Here is a 16884-nt window from a genome sequence, read left to right as displayed (position 1 = left end):
AATTTAAAAATTGTTCAAAGAATTTAATTTCAAGCAGAACTTTGGTTGCCATGGCAACCGAAAGATATCTCTTTAAGAGAATGGAAAGAGCCAGAGCTTAAATATTTTGCATGAAACTGTCTACCAGTTTGTTCAAATAAATGCCCACGGGTCAAAATTGGCCCCACCTGGGGGGGGGGTGTCATTGATTTTCCTTATTTGTATATAGTTAAAGGTAGTCTACTAAGGTACGGCCGAATGTCACAAAAAAAGTAAAAGGGTGAGCTTTTGTGATCGCTTTTCGTCCGGCGTCCGTCAGTCGTTTGCCGTCCGTCCATCCGTCCGTCCTTAAACTTTTACTTTAAATGACATTTCCTCATAAACCACTAAGCAAATTTCATCCAAACTTCACAGGAATGTTCCTTTGGTGGTCACCTTTAAAAATTGTTCAAAGAATTTAATTCCATGCAGAACTGGTGGCCATGGCAACCGAAAGAAAAAACTTTAAATATCTTCTTTTAAAAAACCATAAGAGCTAGAGCTTAGATATTTGGCATCAAACATCTTCTAGTGAGTGTCTACCAAGTTTGTTCAAATAAAAGCCCTGGGGTCAAAATTGGCCCCGCCCCGGGGGGTCATTTATTTTCCCTATATGCATATAGTAAAAAATTAAAAAATCTTCTTTTAAATAACCCAAAGAGCTAGAGCTAAGATATTTAGCATGAAACATGTTCTAATGGGTGTCTACCAAGTTTGTTCAAATAAAAGCCCTGGGGTCAAAATTGGCCCTGCCCCGGGGGGTCATTGATTTTCCTTATATGCATATAGTAAAAACTTAAAAAATCTTCTTTTAAAGAACTCAAAGAGCTAAAGCTAAGATATTGAGCATCAAACATGTTCTAATAGGTGTCTACCAAGTTTGTTCAAATAAAAGCCCTGGGGTCAAAATTGGCCCTGCCCCAGGGGGTCATTGATTTTCCCTATTTGCATATAGAAAAAACTTAAAAAATCTTCTTTTAAAGAACCAAAAGAGCTAGAGCTTAGATATTTGGCATCAAACATCTTCTAATAAGTGTCTACCAAGTTTGTTCAAATAAAAGCCCTGGGGTCAAAATTGGTCCCGCCCCGGGGGGTCATTGATTTTCCCTATATGCATATAGTAAAAACTTAAAAAATCTTCTTTTAAAGAACTCAAAGAGCTATGGCTAAGATATTTAGCATCAAACATGTTCTAATAGGTGTCTACCTAGTTTGTTCAAATAAAAGCCCTGGGGTCAAAATTGGCACCGCCCCGGGGGTCATTGATTTTCCTTATATGTGTATAGCAAAAACTTAAAAAATCTTCTTTGAAAAAACCCAAATAGCTAGAGTTAAGATATTAAGCATGAAACATCTTTTAGTGAGTGTCTACAAAGTTAGTTAAAATAAAAGCCCTAGGGTCAAAATTGGCCCCGCCCCTGGGGTCATTGATTTTCTTTATATGTGTATAGCAAAAACTTAAAATCTTCTTTGGAAAAACCCAAATAGCTAGAGTTTAGATATTAAGCATGAAACATTTTCTAGTAAGTGTCTACAAAGTTTGTTCAAATAAAAGCCCTGGGGTCAAAACTGGCCCGGCCCCAGGGGTGTCATTGTTTTTAAACTATATGTGTATAGTAAAAAACTTTAAAAAAAATCTTCTTTTAAAAAGCCCAATGAGCTAGAGCTTGGATGTTTAGCATGAAACATCTTCTTATGGGTGTCTACCAAGTTTGTGCAAATAAAAGCCCTTGGGTTAAATTGGCCCTGCAACGTTTGTGGGGGGGGGGGCTGGGGGTTGGGGGGCCTATATACAGGTGAGCGACCTCAGGGCCATCATGGCCCTCTTGTTTGTTACCTGCGTGTTAGGGACATTCAAACAGAATCAGTGATACATTGATATGTGTTCTTTGGATTGGCAAATCGTTTGAAGTACATATTTTCTCCAATGTTGTGGGAAAAGCGTTTAAACACCTGATAGTTTGCAAATCTGAATAAAAACAACGGTCACGTGATGATTCTCGGGATGACTAAAAAGCGAAACAGAGAATTTTTTGTGTATCGGCAGCAACAAAAGTTCGAAAGTGGAATATACCAACAATCCATAAATTTAAAAGCAAATTATGGGTTTGTTTGTTAAATTTCTTGTTGTTCACATATGTTCTTGTGAGAAAACTCTTTCAAAAGCAATTTCAATATATTTAAAGCATTACATTGTTGTAATAATGTTTTTTATGCCACCACAGCATCTGCGATGCGGTGGCATATAGCGATTCACCTGTGTGTGTGTGTGTGTGTGTTTGTTTGTTTGTTTGTGTGTGTGTGTGTTATATAGATTATATAGTGAACTTAAAAAATCTTCTTGTGAAAAACCACTTGTCCAATTTCAACCAAACTTGGCAGGATTGTTCCTTGGGTGAAGGGCTTCCAAAGTTGTTCAAAGAATTTCATTCCATGCAGAAATCTGGTTGCCATGGCAACCAAAAGGAATTATAAGAATAAATTTAAAAAAATCTTCTTGTAAAGACCCAAAAGGCCTAGAGCTAAGATATTTTGCATAAGGCATTGTCTGGTAGACCTCTAACAAGATTGTTCAAATTATAGCCCTGGGGTCAAAATTGGCCCCGCCCCGGGGGTCATTGATTTTCACTATGTACATATAGTAAAAACTTAAAATACCGTCTTGTAAAAACCCAAAAGGCCTAGAGCTTAGATATTTTGCATAAGGCATCATCTTGGTAGACCCTTACCAAGATTGTTCAAATTATAGCCCTTGGGTCAAAATCGGCCCCGCCCCGGGGTCATTGATTTTCGCTATATGTACATATAGTAAAAACTAATAACACCTTCTTGTAAAGACCCAAAAGGCCTAGAGCTTAGATATTTTGCATAAGGCATTGTCTGGTAGACCTCTACCCAGATTGTTCAAATTATAGCCCTGGGGTCAAAATCAACCCCGTCCCAGGGGTCATTGGTTTTCCTTATATGTATATAGTAAAACCTTAAAAAAATTCTTCTAGCAATTGACAAATGCTAGAGGTTAGATATTCTGCATGAAACATTGTGTTGTAAACCACTAGCAAGATTGTTCAAATTATAGCCCTGGGGTCAAAGTTACCCCGCCCTGGGGGTCATTGATTTCAATATATACATATAGTAAAAAATAAAAAAATCTTATTGTCTGAAGGTACAAGGCTTAGATCTAGCTTTAATATTTGTTAAATAATATCATCATATGAAAGGTACTCTACCAAAGATGTTCAAATTTTGCCTCTTGTGTCAAAATTAGCCCCGCCCCTGGGAGCCATAGGTTTATCTTATATGTATATAGTTAAAACTTAAAAAATCATCTTCTCTAAATTGACAAAGGATAGAGTTAAGATATTTTGCATGAAACATTATGTAGTGAACCTCTAGCAAGATTGTTCAAATTATAGCCCTGGGGTCAAAATTGGTTCCGCCCCGGGGGTCATTGATTTTCATTATGTACATATAGTTGAAAAAAAAAATTTGTCTGAAGGTTCAAGGCATAGAGCTTTGATGTTTGATATATAATATCATCTATAGGTCCTCTACCAAAGTTGTTCAAATGTCAAAAATTGGCCCTGCCCGGGGGCAGTGATTCTCATTATGTACACGTAGTAAAAACAGAAAATAAAACAAATGTTTTCTGAATGGGAGAAAGCTATAGCTTAGATATTTGACTTGAAATGCTGTGTGGTGGACCTGTATCAAGATTGTTATGAAACCCTTGGGTCAAAACTATGCCTTGCCCAAGGGACAGTGACCTACTTTCTTGTCCTTTGATGTACAGCAATGACATTTTGACCATGTGCACAGTTTTAGTTGTAAAATTGAACTTTGACCTAGATTTTGATGATGTGACCTACTTTCTTGTCCTTTGATGTACAGCTATGAAATTTGAACCATGCGGTGGCATAGCATTTTTCTCAAATGCAATCTTGTTCTCCATTACAATGATGAATTTAGCTAAACGTACGGAGTTGGAAACTGACATACACAAATTTTACAAATATTCTATGTTAATTTGAGAGCGTTCGTGTAATTATTAAATACTATGTATTAACTTTTTAATGGTTAAAATATCATGATATCTAGGCTAAGAAAATTTACTTTGTCAATCAGTGTAATGGGTCCTATTTCAAAGGTCACTTTGGTTTATCTGACACCCGTTCAGGAAAAAAAACTTTGTAATACCATTTATACAACGAACATGAACTTGAGTATTGTAAGCATAAAAAATCACACACACACACAGAATGTTATTCCAGAGATTTCTCTTTAACTCGGATCAAAGCACTGAACCCACTGGCTAAATAGAGACTGAATCTGGCCTCATTATAGGACATTTAGGCTTCAACTTTATAAGTTAATATTTCTTATGTATGTCTAGTGCATATAATTAAAATTCTATAAGAAAAAATCGATCTCCTTTGCTAGATAGATCTGAAATTTAATATTTATCATTTTACATACATACTTGCATATTTATCCGCATTGGATGTAAACTTTGTTGATGAGAAGATTACTACGTTTTGATCTAGACATTCAAAACTATAGGTAATTGATACCTGTTTCATGCACATGGTAAACATTATCAAGAAGGTCGGAAAAGAGTTACAATCTGGCTCTATTAATATTATTATTATCATTATTGATTTAGCAGATATCCTGATAAATTTCTTTCTTATTGGAAGGCCTCCGTACTAGTGATGGGTCAATTGAGCTGTGCTTTAATGTTACCAATATATTGAAGCTTCCCGGTGGAAAAGAAATTGAGAGCGTTATAAGAGTAAAAAAGGAAAACTGGAATAAAGACAAACAAGGCGACGGCAACGTTCACAGGACGCAGCCCCCGACACAGTCAAGCTTCCACAGCAGGGTTATTGCCGTGACTAGTGAAATAAACTTAAAACTGATTATATAGTTGTTGTTCTTTAAACCCTAACTTTCTTTCAAATTAAACGAAACAAACAAAATCATGATACTTGCAAGACAAATGTGAAGGGCAGGTAAGTAAAAGTAACTTTAAGAATTCAGTAAGATATTATTAACCTCACCTCATACAACAACCATTGCTTAAACTATGTTTTATAATACTTCCAACTCCTAGACGGTATACAAACTTGGGAAAGGGCAATGCATATCTTAACCATTGTTTTTACTCCTTATAGCCTGTTAATCATGGCATACCCATTGTTTATAGTTTTGTAAATATTTTGATAAAAAGGTCAGGTTCATTTCCCGACTATTTTGAAAACATGAGTGACTGGTTTCAAAAACTGCAATGGCTAAATATTGATCGGGTGCATTTCATTGCATAAATAAGTTAGGAAGAGAACCCTGCTTTTCTTGCTTTATAGCACTAAAACCTTTACTTTTCTCTACTTTTGTCTCTTCTTTCTTCCTGTTTTTCTTTTTTTTAGCTCACCTGAGCATGCTCAGGGTGAGCTTTTAGGATCGATGATTGTCCGTCGTCCGTCCGTCGTCCGTCCGTCGTCCGTTCGCATTTAGTTGTTAACACTCTAGCAGTCGCATTTTTGCCTCAATCATCATCAAACTTGGTCAGGATGCTTATCTAGTTGATAGCTCGGATGAGTTCGAACATGGGTCATCTTGGATGAGAAACTAGGTCACAAGAGCTAAAAATAGGAAAACCTTGTTAACACTCTAGAGGTCACATTTTTGCCTCAATCATCATCAAACTTGGTCAGGATGTTTGTCTAGGTGATAGCTCGGATGAGTTCGAACATGGGTCATCTCGGATGAAAAAGTAGGTCACTGGAGCTAAAAATAGAAAAACCTTGTTAACACTCTAGCGGTCACATTTTTGCATCAATCATCATCAAACTTGGTCAGGATGCTTATCTAGGTGATAGCTCGGATGAGTTCGAACATGGGTCATCTCGGATGAAAAAGTAGGTCACCAGAGCTAAAAATAGAAAAACCTTGTTAACACTCTAGCGGTCACATTTTTGCATCAATCATCATCAAACTTGGTCGGTGATAGCTCGGATGAGTTTGAACATTGGTCATCTCGGATGAAAAAGTAGGTCACCGGAGTTAAAAATAGAAAAACCTTGTTAACACTCTAGCGGTCACATTTTTGCATCAATCATCATCAAACTTGGTCAGGATGCTGATCTAGTTGATAGCTCGGATGAGTTAGAACATGGATCATCTCGGATGAAAAAGTAGGTCACCGGAGCTAAAAAATAGAAAAACCTTGTTAACACTCTAGCGGTCACATTTTTGCATCAATCATCATCAAACTTGGTCAAGATGCTTGTCTAGGTGATTGCTCGGATGAGTTCGAACATGGGTCATCTCGGATGAAAAAGAAGGTCACCGGAGCTAAAAATAGAAAAAACCTTGTTAACACTCTAGTGGTCGCATTTTTGCATCAGTCATCATCAAACTTGGTCAAGATGCTTGTCTAGGTGAAAGCTCGGATGAGTTTGAACATGGGTCATCTCGGATGAAAAACTAGGTCACCGGAGCTTAAAATAGAAAAACCATGTTAACACTCTAGAGGTCACAATTTTGCCTCAATCATCATCAAACTTGGTCAGGATGCTTGTCTAGGTGATAGCTTGGATGAGTTTGAACATGGGTCATCTCGGATGAAAAAGTAGGTCACCGGAGCTAAAAATAGAAAAACCTTGTTAACACTCTAGCGGTCACATTTTTGCATCAATCATCATCAAACTTGATCAAGATGCTTGTCTAGGTGATAGCTCAGATGAGTTCGAACATGGGTCATCTCGGATGAAAACTAGGTCACAGGAGCTAAAAATAGAAAAACCTTGTAAACACTCTAGTGGTCACAATTTTGACTCAATTGTCATCAAACTTGGTCAGGAAACTTGTCTAGGTCATTGCTGGGAATAAATCGAACATGGGACATCTCAGATGAAAAACTAGGTCACAGGAGCTAAAAATAGAAAAATCTTGTTAACACTCTAGTGGCTACTGTTGTGATCCAAATATTCTGTTAATTGGTCTGAAAGTTTGTTTTGATGATTTCTAAGTCAAGATCGAACATGGGTCATCTTGGATGAAAAATTAGGTCACACCGCCCAAATATGGAAAAACCTTGTTAACATTCTAGTGGTCACATTTTCGACTCAATTATCATCAAACTTGGTCAGGATGCTTGTCTAGGTAATTGCTTGGATGAGTTCGAAATCGCATGTGAAAGTAGGTCACCGGAGCTAAAAATAGAAAAATCTTGTTAACACTCTAGTTGCTACTGTTTTGATCCAAGTATCCTGGAAATTGGTCTGAAAGTTTGTTTTGATGATTTCTAGGTCAAGTTTGAATATGTGTCACCTGGGTAAAAAACTAGGTCGCACTGCTCAAATATGGATAATCCTTGTTAACACTGTAGTGGTCACATTTTTGACTCACCTGTCATGAGACTTGGTCAGATTGCTTGTCTAGGTAATTGTTTGGATGAGTTTGATAAGTCAGGTGAGCGATCTAGGGCCATCATGGCCCTCTTGTTTTGTTTAGTCTTTTTATTTACCACTTAAAAGCCTGAAATTAAATTTTTCATTGATAATTTAGCTGTGGTCCTGTGTTGCTTGGTCGTGTGGGTGTTGCATTCATTGAATGTTACCATTCCTTTTTAACTCGACTATACCAAGTATATGGAGAGCTATCCTACTCGCCACGGCGTCCGCGTCCAGATTTCAGATTTAAATTTTGGTGCAGTAAAATATTTTTCACTCTAACTTTGTCATTTCTTAAGGTATCAACTTCAAACTTCAAATATATGTTCCTTATCATCAACCACATCTTATGTGACAAGGTTCATAACTCTAGCACCAATATTTTTAGATTTATCTCCCCTTGAACTTAGAATTTTCCTTAAAAAATACTATTTTTTACTGTTACTTTTTGTGCCCCACGTTAGTGGCGGGCATTTAGATTTACCCTTGTCTGTCCGTCCGTCCTTCCGTCCATCCTTCCGTCCGTCCGTCCGTTCACTTTTGTGTCGCACGTAACTCAAAAAGTATTTGACCTAGAGTCATGAAACTTTACAGGAATGTTGATCAGCATGTGTAGTTGTGCACCTGGGTATTTTCGTCTGGATATTTTTAGTATTTTCAGAGTTATTGCCCTTGACTTAGTTAAATTTTGCAATTTTCAACTTGTGTCGCATGTAACTCAAAAAGTATTTGACCTAGAGTCATGAAACTTTACAGGAATGTTGATCAGCATGTGTAGTTGTGCACCTGGGTATTTTTGTCTGGATATTTTAAGTATTTTCAGAGTTATTGCCCTTGAGTTAGTAAAATTTTGCAATTTTCAACATGTGTCGCAGGTAACTCAAAAAGTATTTGACCTAGAGTCATGTAACTTTACAGGAATATTGATTAGCATGTGCAGTTGTGCACCAGGTATTTTCGTCTGGATTTATTTAGTATTTTAAGAGTTATTGCCCTTCACTTAGAAAATTTTTGCAATTTTCAACTTGTGTCGCAAGTTTCTCAAAAAGGATTTGATATAGTCCTTATAGGTAGGTTGCTCAGCATATTTTAGATTTGCACCTGGGGTTTTGCTTGTGGATTTATCCAGTATTTGTAGAGTTATTTCCCTTGACTTAGTAAAAAGATTGACAGAACAGTGGCGCGGTGGGGGCACCTGTGTCCTATGGACACATTTCTAGTTTATTTCTTAAGGGATCAACCTCATACTTCAAATATATGTACCTTATCATCATCCCCATCTTATGTTAAAAGGTTCATAACTTTAGCACCAATATTTTCAGATTTACCTCCCCTTGAACTTAGAATTTTCTTTAAAAAATATTATTTTTTACTGTAACTTATTTATTTCTAAAGGGATCAACTTCATACTTCAAATAAATGTACCTTATCATCATCCACATCTTATGTGACAAGGTTCATAACTCTAGCACCAATATTGCAAGAATTATCTCCTCATCAACTTATTTTTTTACTAGAAAAATGTTATTTTTTACTATAACTTTTTTAGTTTTAAAGGTATCTACCTCAAACTTCTAATACTTATTCCTTATAATCAATTATATTTAATGTGACAATGTTCATAACTCTTGAAGTAATTTTTACAGATTTATTTCTCTTTGAACTTAGGATTTACTTTAAGAAATATTATAACTTTGTTACTTTTTAAGGTATCTACTTCAAACTTCAAATATATACTTCTTATCATTACATACATGTTGTGTGACAAAGTTCATAACTCTAGCGTGACTATTTCTAGAATTATTTCCCTTGATCTTGGAATTTATTTTAACAAATGTTATTGTTTTACTATAACTAAATACATAATTATACATAATTGATTTTTCTTTCATAGTTTTGTCCTCCTTACTGCGTCCAGTATTTTATTAGTCGAGCTTGGCTGTCTCCTGTGACAGCTCTTGTTGTATTTCTGATCGAAGATCAGGAAATACAAAGCTAACATTCAATCTCTGACACAGCTAACATTCAATCTCTGACACAATCTCACGACAAACCTAACAACAAGCAGTTCTTAAAACAGCTGAAAACTAGCGATTTAAAAGAAAGAAATATTTTCATTTTGTGATAAGTATCCAACAAATTACAACGCATTCAAAGTTTAAATGTAGCTTTGGGTTATAGAATTGTCAATGAATGCACATTCACAAATTACGCAGATGAATATCATTTTAATCAATGAAAATTTTAAGCGATGTAGAGAGCGTATTTCACAAATAAATCTGACTGTCGAGTAGTGGAATATATACATGTCGGACTGTTTTGGCGAGAAGATTTTTGTTAAATTATTTACATCAATGTTAAACAACAGGTTTATCTTAAACAAAAAACCTCGAAATTAATAAGGATTACAAACCCGAAATGCAATGGAAAATCTAAATTTAGTATTACTTGATTTTATTCAGGCATTGTTCGTATATCTTCTCCGTGGTGCAAGGGTAACGCGCTCGTTTAGTGTGTCTGGGGTTAAAATCCAATTCAAGGCAATTATTTTTAGCTCACCTGACCACGAAGTGGTCAAGGTGAGGTATAGTGATGGGGCTATGTCCGGCGTGCGTCGTCGTGCGTCGTCAACAATTGGGTTGTTAACAGTCTAGCAGTCACAGTTTTGATTGGATCATCATCAAACTTTGTCAGAATGTTTATCTCAATGAAATACAGATCGAGTTCGAAGATGGGTTATCTCGGGTCAAAAACTAGGTCACAGGAGCTAAAAATAGGAAAAGCTTGTTAACACTCTAGAGGCTGCAGTTTTCATCCAAATATTCTGGAAATTTGTCAGGAAGGTTGTTTTAATGATATCTAGGTCAAGTTGGAAGATGGGTCATCTCCGGTCAAAAACTAGGTCACAGGAGCTAAAAATAGAAAAAGCTTGTTAACACTCTAACAATTGGGTTGTTAACAGTCTAGCAGTCACAGTTTTGATTGGATCATCATCAAACTTTGTCAGAATGTTTGTCTCAATGAAATACAGATCAAGTTCGAAGATGGGTTATCTCGGGTCAAAAACTAGGTCACAGGAGCTAAAAATAGAAAAAGCTTGTTAACACTAGAGGCTGCAGTATTCATCCAAATATTCTTGAAATTTGTCAGGAACGTTGTTTTAATGATATCTAGGTCAAGTTCGAAGATGGGTCATCTCCGGTCAAAAACTAGGTCACAGGAGCTAAAAATAGAAAAAGCTTGTTAACACTCTAGTGGCTGCAGTTTTCATCCAAATATTCTGGAAATTTGTCAGGAAGGTTGTTTTGATGATATCTAAATCAAGTTCAAAGATGGGTCATGTCCAGTCAAAAACAAGGTCACAGGAGCTAAAAATAGAAAAAGCTTGTTAACACTGTAGGGGCTGCAGTTTTCATCCAAATATTTTGGAAATTTGTCAGGAAGGTTGTTTTGATGATTTCTAGGTCAAGTTCGAAGATAGGTTATCTCCGGTCAAAAACTAGGTCACAGGAGCTAAAAATAGAAAAAGCTTGTTAACACTCTAGTGGCTGCAGTTTTGATTAAAATATTCTGGAAATTTGTAAGGAAGGTTGTTTTAATGATTTCTAGGTCAAGTTCAAAGATGGGTAATGTCTGGTCAAAAACTAGGTCACAGGAGCTAAAAATAGAAAAAGCTTGTTAACACTAATGGTTGCAGTTTTCATCCAAACATTCTGGAAATTTGTCAGAATGGTTGTTTTGATGATTTCTATGTCAAGTTTGAATATGGGTCGTGTCCGGTCAAAAATTAGGTCACATTGCCCAAATATGGAAAAATCTTTATAACACACTAGAGGTCACATGTTTGACTCAGTTGTCATCAAACTTGGTCATGATGCTTGTTTAAGACATTGCTTGGATGCGGTTGTGTCAGGTGAGCCATCCAGGGCCATCATGGCCCTCTTGTTTATAAAGTTTCTTTGTTAAGGAAATAGCCACGATATGCAAGGATAAAGTGTGGCTGTCATAAAAATGAACATAAATGATTTTTTGATGCCACTCTAGTCATGCAAAATTCCATATGTATCAAACTCTGGTACCAAGCAAGAAGAATTATAGTACATAAAAATAAACTTATACAGGAAAATAATAGTTATACAGTGCGATTTAGATTGCAAAGATCAGAAAATACCACAGAGCTTGCAGCCTTTTGATTTATCTTGTTTTTTGTATGTATGTTCTGGAGATTAGGTGGGTGGTTCTCGTAATACTTTAAGATTTATAAGATTGTGTATTAAAAGCCATTGTAAATTGTTTCGGAAATACTGGATATCTTTCTGAAAATTTATAGAGCTACTTAAGTATTTTAAACACATGAACGAAAAATTTCACAGTAACAAGAATTAAAATTAATTCCTAAGTATTTCGGTTATAGTGATTATACCGTAATCAAACGTTAAAGGTCTCCTAAGAAATGTTCTTTGGAATTAAATACTAAGTGTAAGCACTAGAGCATAAACCACCAGATTGCTTGCAAAATCTTTATCGGCAGGATAAATTGGTTCACAAAACATGATTTTTCTCAGTCATGATCAAATGAACAGACTATCATTTTCTTCCTGTTACCGAAAAATACACACCAGGAAGATTTCAAGTAGAAGACACGTCACTGACAGAATGTTCTTAATATTTGAATAGAAAAGAATTTGCTAAAGCCAATTAATGAAAGAGAAGTCGGGAATGCTACTTATTAAATTATTTGCCCATAAAAGAGGGTTTATTTTACTCGTTTAGATTATTTTCAAAAACAAAAGTCTCAAAAGCAAAGGTTCGCTAAAAGGTTATTAAGATGTAAACCGCGACATATAAAATTAATTTACGTGTGAAACTGGAGTGAAAATGTGTTAGTTTATCCGGTTTTTTCTTCAGTGCTTTCAGCACTTTGGTCTTATCTGTAGTACAAGTAAACTATATCGTTTTCACCGAAAAATCATTAAATTCTAAACAAGTTTCTAATAGAATCATAAACAGTTATTGTATCATAGTTTGAAGACTTTTCTGTTGAAAACGTGTCAGAGTTAAATCGAATTCATATACATGCACAGTGCGTAACTGGAGTGCAGGTAATAGTTCCCAACACTCCAGAGCATGCCCATTGATGTACTCATTCTTTTTTTGGGGGGGGGGGTGCTTTTTGTGGAATAACGATAGAAATGCCACATTCAGAAGCTGGTTCATAGGTTTTTTTCTGGGGTTTCATATTGTTACAACAGGGAACGTGCATTTAATTTTGCCTATGGTATGAATATGATGTAATTGTGTGTGGAACGTGTATGTACGATCCTATCAAGATAGCCTACGAAACGTCACCCATTACATACACAGATGCCCGTTTGTGCCAGAAACAATTTTGCAAAGGGGGCACCTGAGTTCTTACTCCACCAGTAAAACTGAAGAGTCGCCAAAATGACCTACACAGTTTTGTGTGACGTAACCCCCACTCCATCCCAAAAACAAACAATCAAATCAAATGAGACATGTCATTAACTGTATTTGATTTAAATACGTTATAGATAGCGTTAAATACATTTATTAGTGTGATTACACTGTGCTCGTTATAGTATAAATATCACCAATGCATTATGTTTGTCTTGAAATATTGAAATTGAAACTGAAATGTCAATGAAAATAATTGTATATGTATATAATATCTTTCCGTTTTGTCTAGAAAATGTCCGCTTCGCTGGCGTTTGATTTTTCAAGACAACGAAATTGCTACCTTGATTATCTTTTATACAGTTTTTCTTCGTTATACTGAAGTTATATAAACATGATAGGTTAGAGTGTTGAGAAAAAATCAATAGGCTTTTTTACCCCTGTTTACTCTGTTGTTCCAAAAATGTCCGTTGCGTATTTTAATCATACCCGATGAATTGTGGGTAACTTCTGTACATGTCTGGGAAAACCAACTTTCATTTTTGCATCAAAAGCTAATGTGAAAATGCATTTTCTAGCATATTTGTTGTTAGAGGGTTGGTTAAAGTGTAAGTTATTGTTATTTTAGTTATAATATTGTGATTTGTGAGGAAATTTGTTAACATTTTTTTTGGACACCAAATTACCTGTCAGACCTCAGTGTAGCCCCTTTAAAACTTAAAAAATCTTTAAAAAAACCCCAAAAAGCTAGAGCTTAGATATTAGTCATGAATCATCCTCTAGTGGGTGTCTACCAAGTTTGTTCAAATAAAAGCCCTGGGGTCAAAATTGGCCCGCCCCAGGGGGTCATTGATGTTCCTTATTTGTATATAGTAAAAACTTAAAAAATCCTTGTTTAAAAAACCAAAATAGCTAGAGCTTAGATATTAAGCATGAAACATTTTCTAATGGGTGTCTACCAAGTTTGTTCAAATAAGGGCCCTTAGGTTAAATTTGGCCCAGCCCCCGGGGGTCATTGATTTTCCTAATATGTGTATAGTAAAAACTTAAGAAATCTTCTTATAAAAAACTCTCAGAGCTAGAGTTTAGATACTTAGCATGAAATATCTTCTAGTGAGTGACTACCAAGTTTGTTCAAATAAAAACCTTGGGATAAAAATTGGTCCCTCCAAAGGGGGGGGGGGGGGGGGGGAGTCATTGTTTTTCCCTATATGTATATACATGTAGTAAAAACTTAAAAAAAAAACTTCTTATAAAAACCCCAAAGAGCTAGAGCTTAGATATTTTTCATGAAACATCTTCTAATTGGTGTCTACCAAGTTTGTTCCAATAAAAGCCCCTGGTTTAAAGTTGGCCTTGGCCCAGGGGCTTTTATACAGGTGAGCGATTTCAGGGCCGTCATGGGGCTCTTGTTTTACATTCTGGTACATTAAGCATAACAATTTAATGAAAGAAAACTAAAATGATAAAAAGTATACTATTTTAAAATAAAAAGTGAAAAAAAATACATTTGGCTCTCTGACAACCGAATTTACTTGTGGTGACAGTGGTGTCTGTACTGATCAGGGGAAGTGACTGCTGCTGGGAGTTAAAGTAGCAAAGTGTGAGGTAATCGCTATGAGGAGTTTGCTTTCGCCTTTCTTGCTTCTAATCTTTACGTACTTGCTAGGACGGGTAATATTGAATAAGAGGGTACCTGTAATATAAAAAAATAATAGCAAAGACGTGGCCCGTTTTGCTGCAAAACCGAAAGTAGGGTTTTTTTATTAATTTTACGTTTATTATACCCCCGCACAACAAAGTTGTAAGGGGGGTATACTGGAATCAGCTTGTCTGTCCGGCCGGCTGTCCGGCTATACGTCCGTCCGGCTGTCCAGCCGTCCGGCTGTCTGTCGGTTTTGTCGGTTTTTTCTTGTCCACCCAATAACTTAAGATTCCTTTGACCCTTAGTCTTCATATTTGGCATGGAGGTTAGTCATGATTAGTAGATGACCCCTATTGATTTTGAGGTAACCGGGTCAAAGGTCAAGGTCACAGGGGCCTTGGCTTTAAAAAGCTTGTCCGCCCAATAACTTAAGATTCCTTTGACCCACAGTCTTCATATTTGGCATGGAGGTTAGTCATGATTAGTAGATGACCCCTATTGATTTTGAGGCCACCGGGTGAAAGGTCAAGGTCACAGGGCCCTTGGCTTCAAAAACCTTGTCCACCCAATAACTTAAGATTCCATTGACCCACAGTCTTCATATTTGGCATGGAGGTTAGTCATGATTAGTAGATGACCCCTATTGATTTTGAGGTCACTGGGTCAAAGGTCAAGGTCACAGGGGCCTTTACTTTAAAAAGTTTGTCTGCCCATTAACTTAAGATTCCTTTGACCCACAGTCTTCATATTTGGCATGGAGGTTGATCATGACCATAAGGTGACCCCTAATGATTTTGAGGTCACTGGGTCAAAGGTCACAGGGACCTTGACAAAAAAATAAGTTTTTCTCCTCAACTGCTTAAGAATGCCTGTCAGCAGTGTATTGATTTTGACATTTTCAATTTGAAACATGTAGAATACATTATTTAGCAATGCACTGGCTTAGTAACCTCAGATTTGGCAGGGAAGTTGTCATTGAGCTCTAAATGGCCACTGTTGATTCTGACAAAGTGGTATACGGGGGTATTCACGCCATGACAGTGGCAGTTCTAGTTTTTGACTAATAACTGCTATTTTCTCAATGATTATATATAAATGAACATATGTTACATGTATGATGCATATAATTATAATCAAGCCACTGGTTCAAGCCCTAAAAAAAAATGTCGAGGTGATGGACGAGACAAGACATGTTGATTTTATGTAGCTTATTGTGGGGTTGCAATAATTGAAAATGGATAAAACATTCTAGTGTTCTGTGTTATACTTTATATTTTCCACATGACATACCTCCTTTAATCAGTTGAAGGAACATTTGCTGGATTGTTATCCATTGCTGGATTGTTTTTAGCAAAGAATAGCCTGTGCATGTGCAAAGAGGGTACCGTTTGAGTAGATTTTGCAAAGAGGGTATCGATATGGATATGCACCATTTGAACAGTATATAATGATAATCCTTTTTTTTTGTAGAAACTATTTCAGAATTGAAAGATATGCTCAACCAGATGAGACAAAAAGATATCAAGTTAAAACAAGAACAAGGTGAGTATAAAATAGATAAAATGGAATATGTCATTAGATTAGAATTTAAGAATGTTTGCAAATTTTATACATGGACAATCATTTCAGTAATAGTGTTTACCATATACATTCATATATTTCATTGCAGTTTAGTTTTTCTTTTGTTTTGTTTCAGTTTTAGAGTTTAAATTGCTGACAACATGTGAAAATGAAGAATTTAAGAAGATAGCAGAAGACTTACTCGAAACCAACCTACAAGCTTCCATACAAAAATTAGATCAACTGTCAGATTCTTTGAGGAAAGAAACTGACAAACTAGTAGCTAGCATTGCCGCACATCCAGATGTTGAAGTTAAACAAAAGTGCATCATTTTGTCATGTAAATGTTCCACTCCTGGTGGCTTACTACACATTTTAGATGTCACACACGGAGATCGATTTAGAAGCACATTTAGAAACATAGCTAATGAGCTGCATTACAAATACGGATATGCTTTCCTCATACAGGGAAAGTGCACACTGGAAAGTGTGATGAGTGTTTCAACAATGATATATAAATGTAAGTCTGAGTATATAAACCATATTTACAGAAATCGTTTTTAGGCTACTGAGGTCCGTGACGCTTACAACACAAATTTGAAATTCTTATATAGACCAACTGGGTCACTTGAACAAGAAGATATGCAAAAGGTAGAAAAGAAATAGACTCAGAAATATATTGAAAATTGCATTTTGAGCTAGGAGAATAATAGGTAACGGTACATTTTTAGCTCACCTGATCATGAAGTGGTCAAGGTGAGGTATAGCGATGGGGCTATGTCTGGCGTCTGT

At 36.1% G+C, this 16884-nt stretch overlaps 1 protein-coding gene across 1 annotated transcript in view; it reads left to right on the top strand.

Moving 5' to 3' along the window:
* The window catches only part of LOC132756226 (uncharacterized), a 35815-nt gene extending 19159 nt beyond the window's left edge, over positions 1-16656 (top strand). Inside the window, exons 4-5 of the mRNA XM_060747234.1 lie at positions 16003-16074; positions 16229-16656. Coding sequence (XP_060603217.1) covers positions 16003-16074; positions 16229-16656 — 500 coding nt within the window. The remainder of the gene's footprint in view (positions 1-16002; positions 16075-16228) is intronic.
* Positions 16657-16884: the final 228 nt, after the last annotated feature.

This window comes from Ruditapes philippinarum, unplaced genomic scaffold (assembly GCF_026571515.1).
Source record: "Ruditapes philippinarum isolate M1 unplaced genomic scaffold, ASM2657151v2 ctg4442_1_1_1_1, whole genome shotgun sequence".
In the NCBI taxonomy this organism is placed as follows: domain Eukaryota; kingdom Metazoa; phylum Mollusca; class Bivalvia; order Venerida; family Veneridae; genus Ruditapes; species Ruditapes philippinarum.
This window is presented reverse-complemented; position numbering and strand designations above follow the sequence as displayed.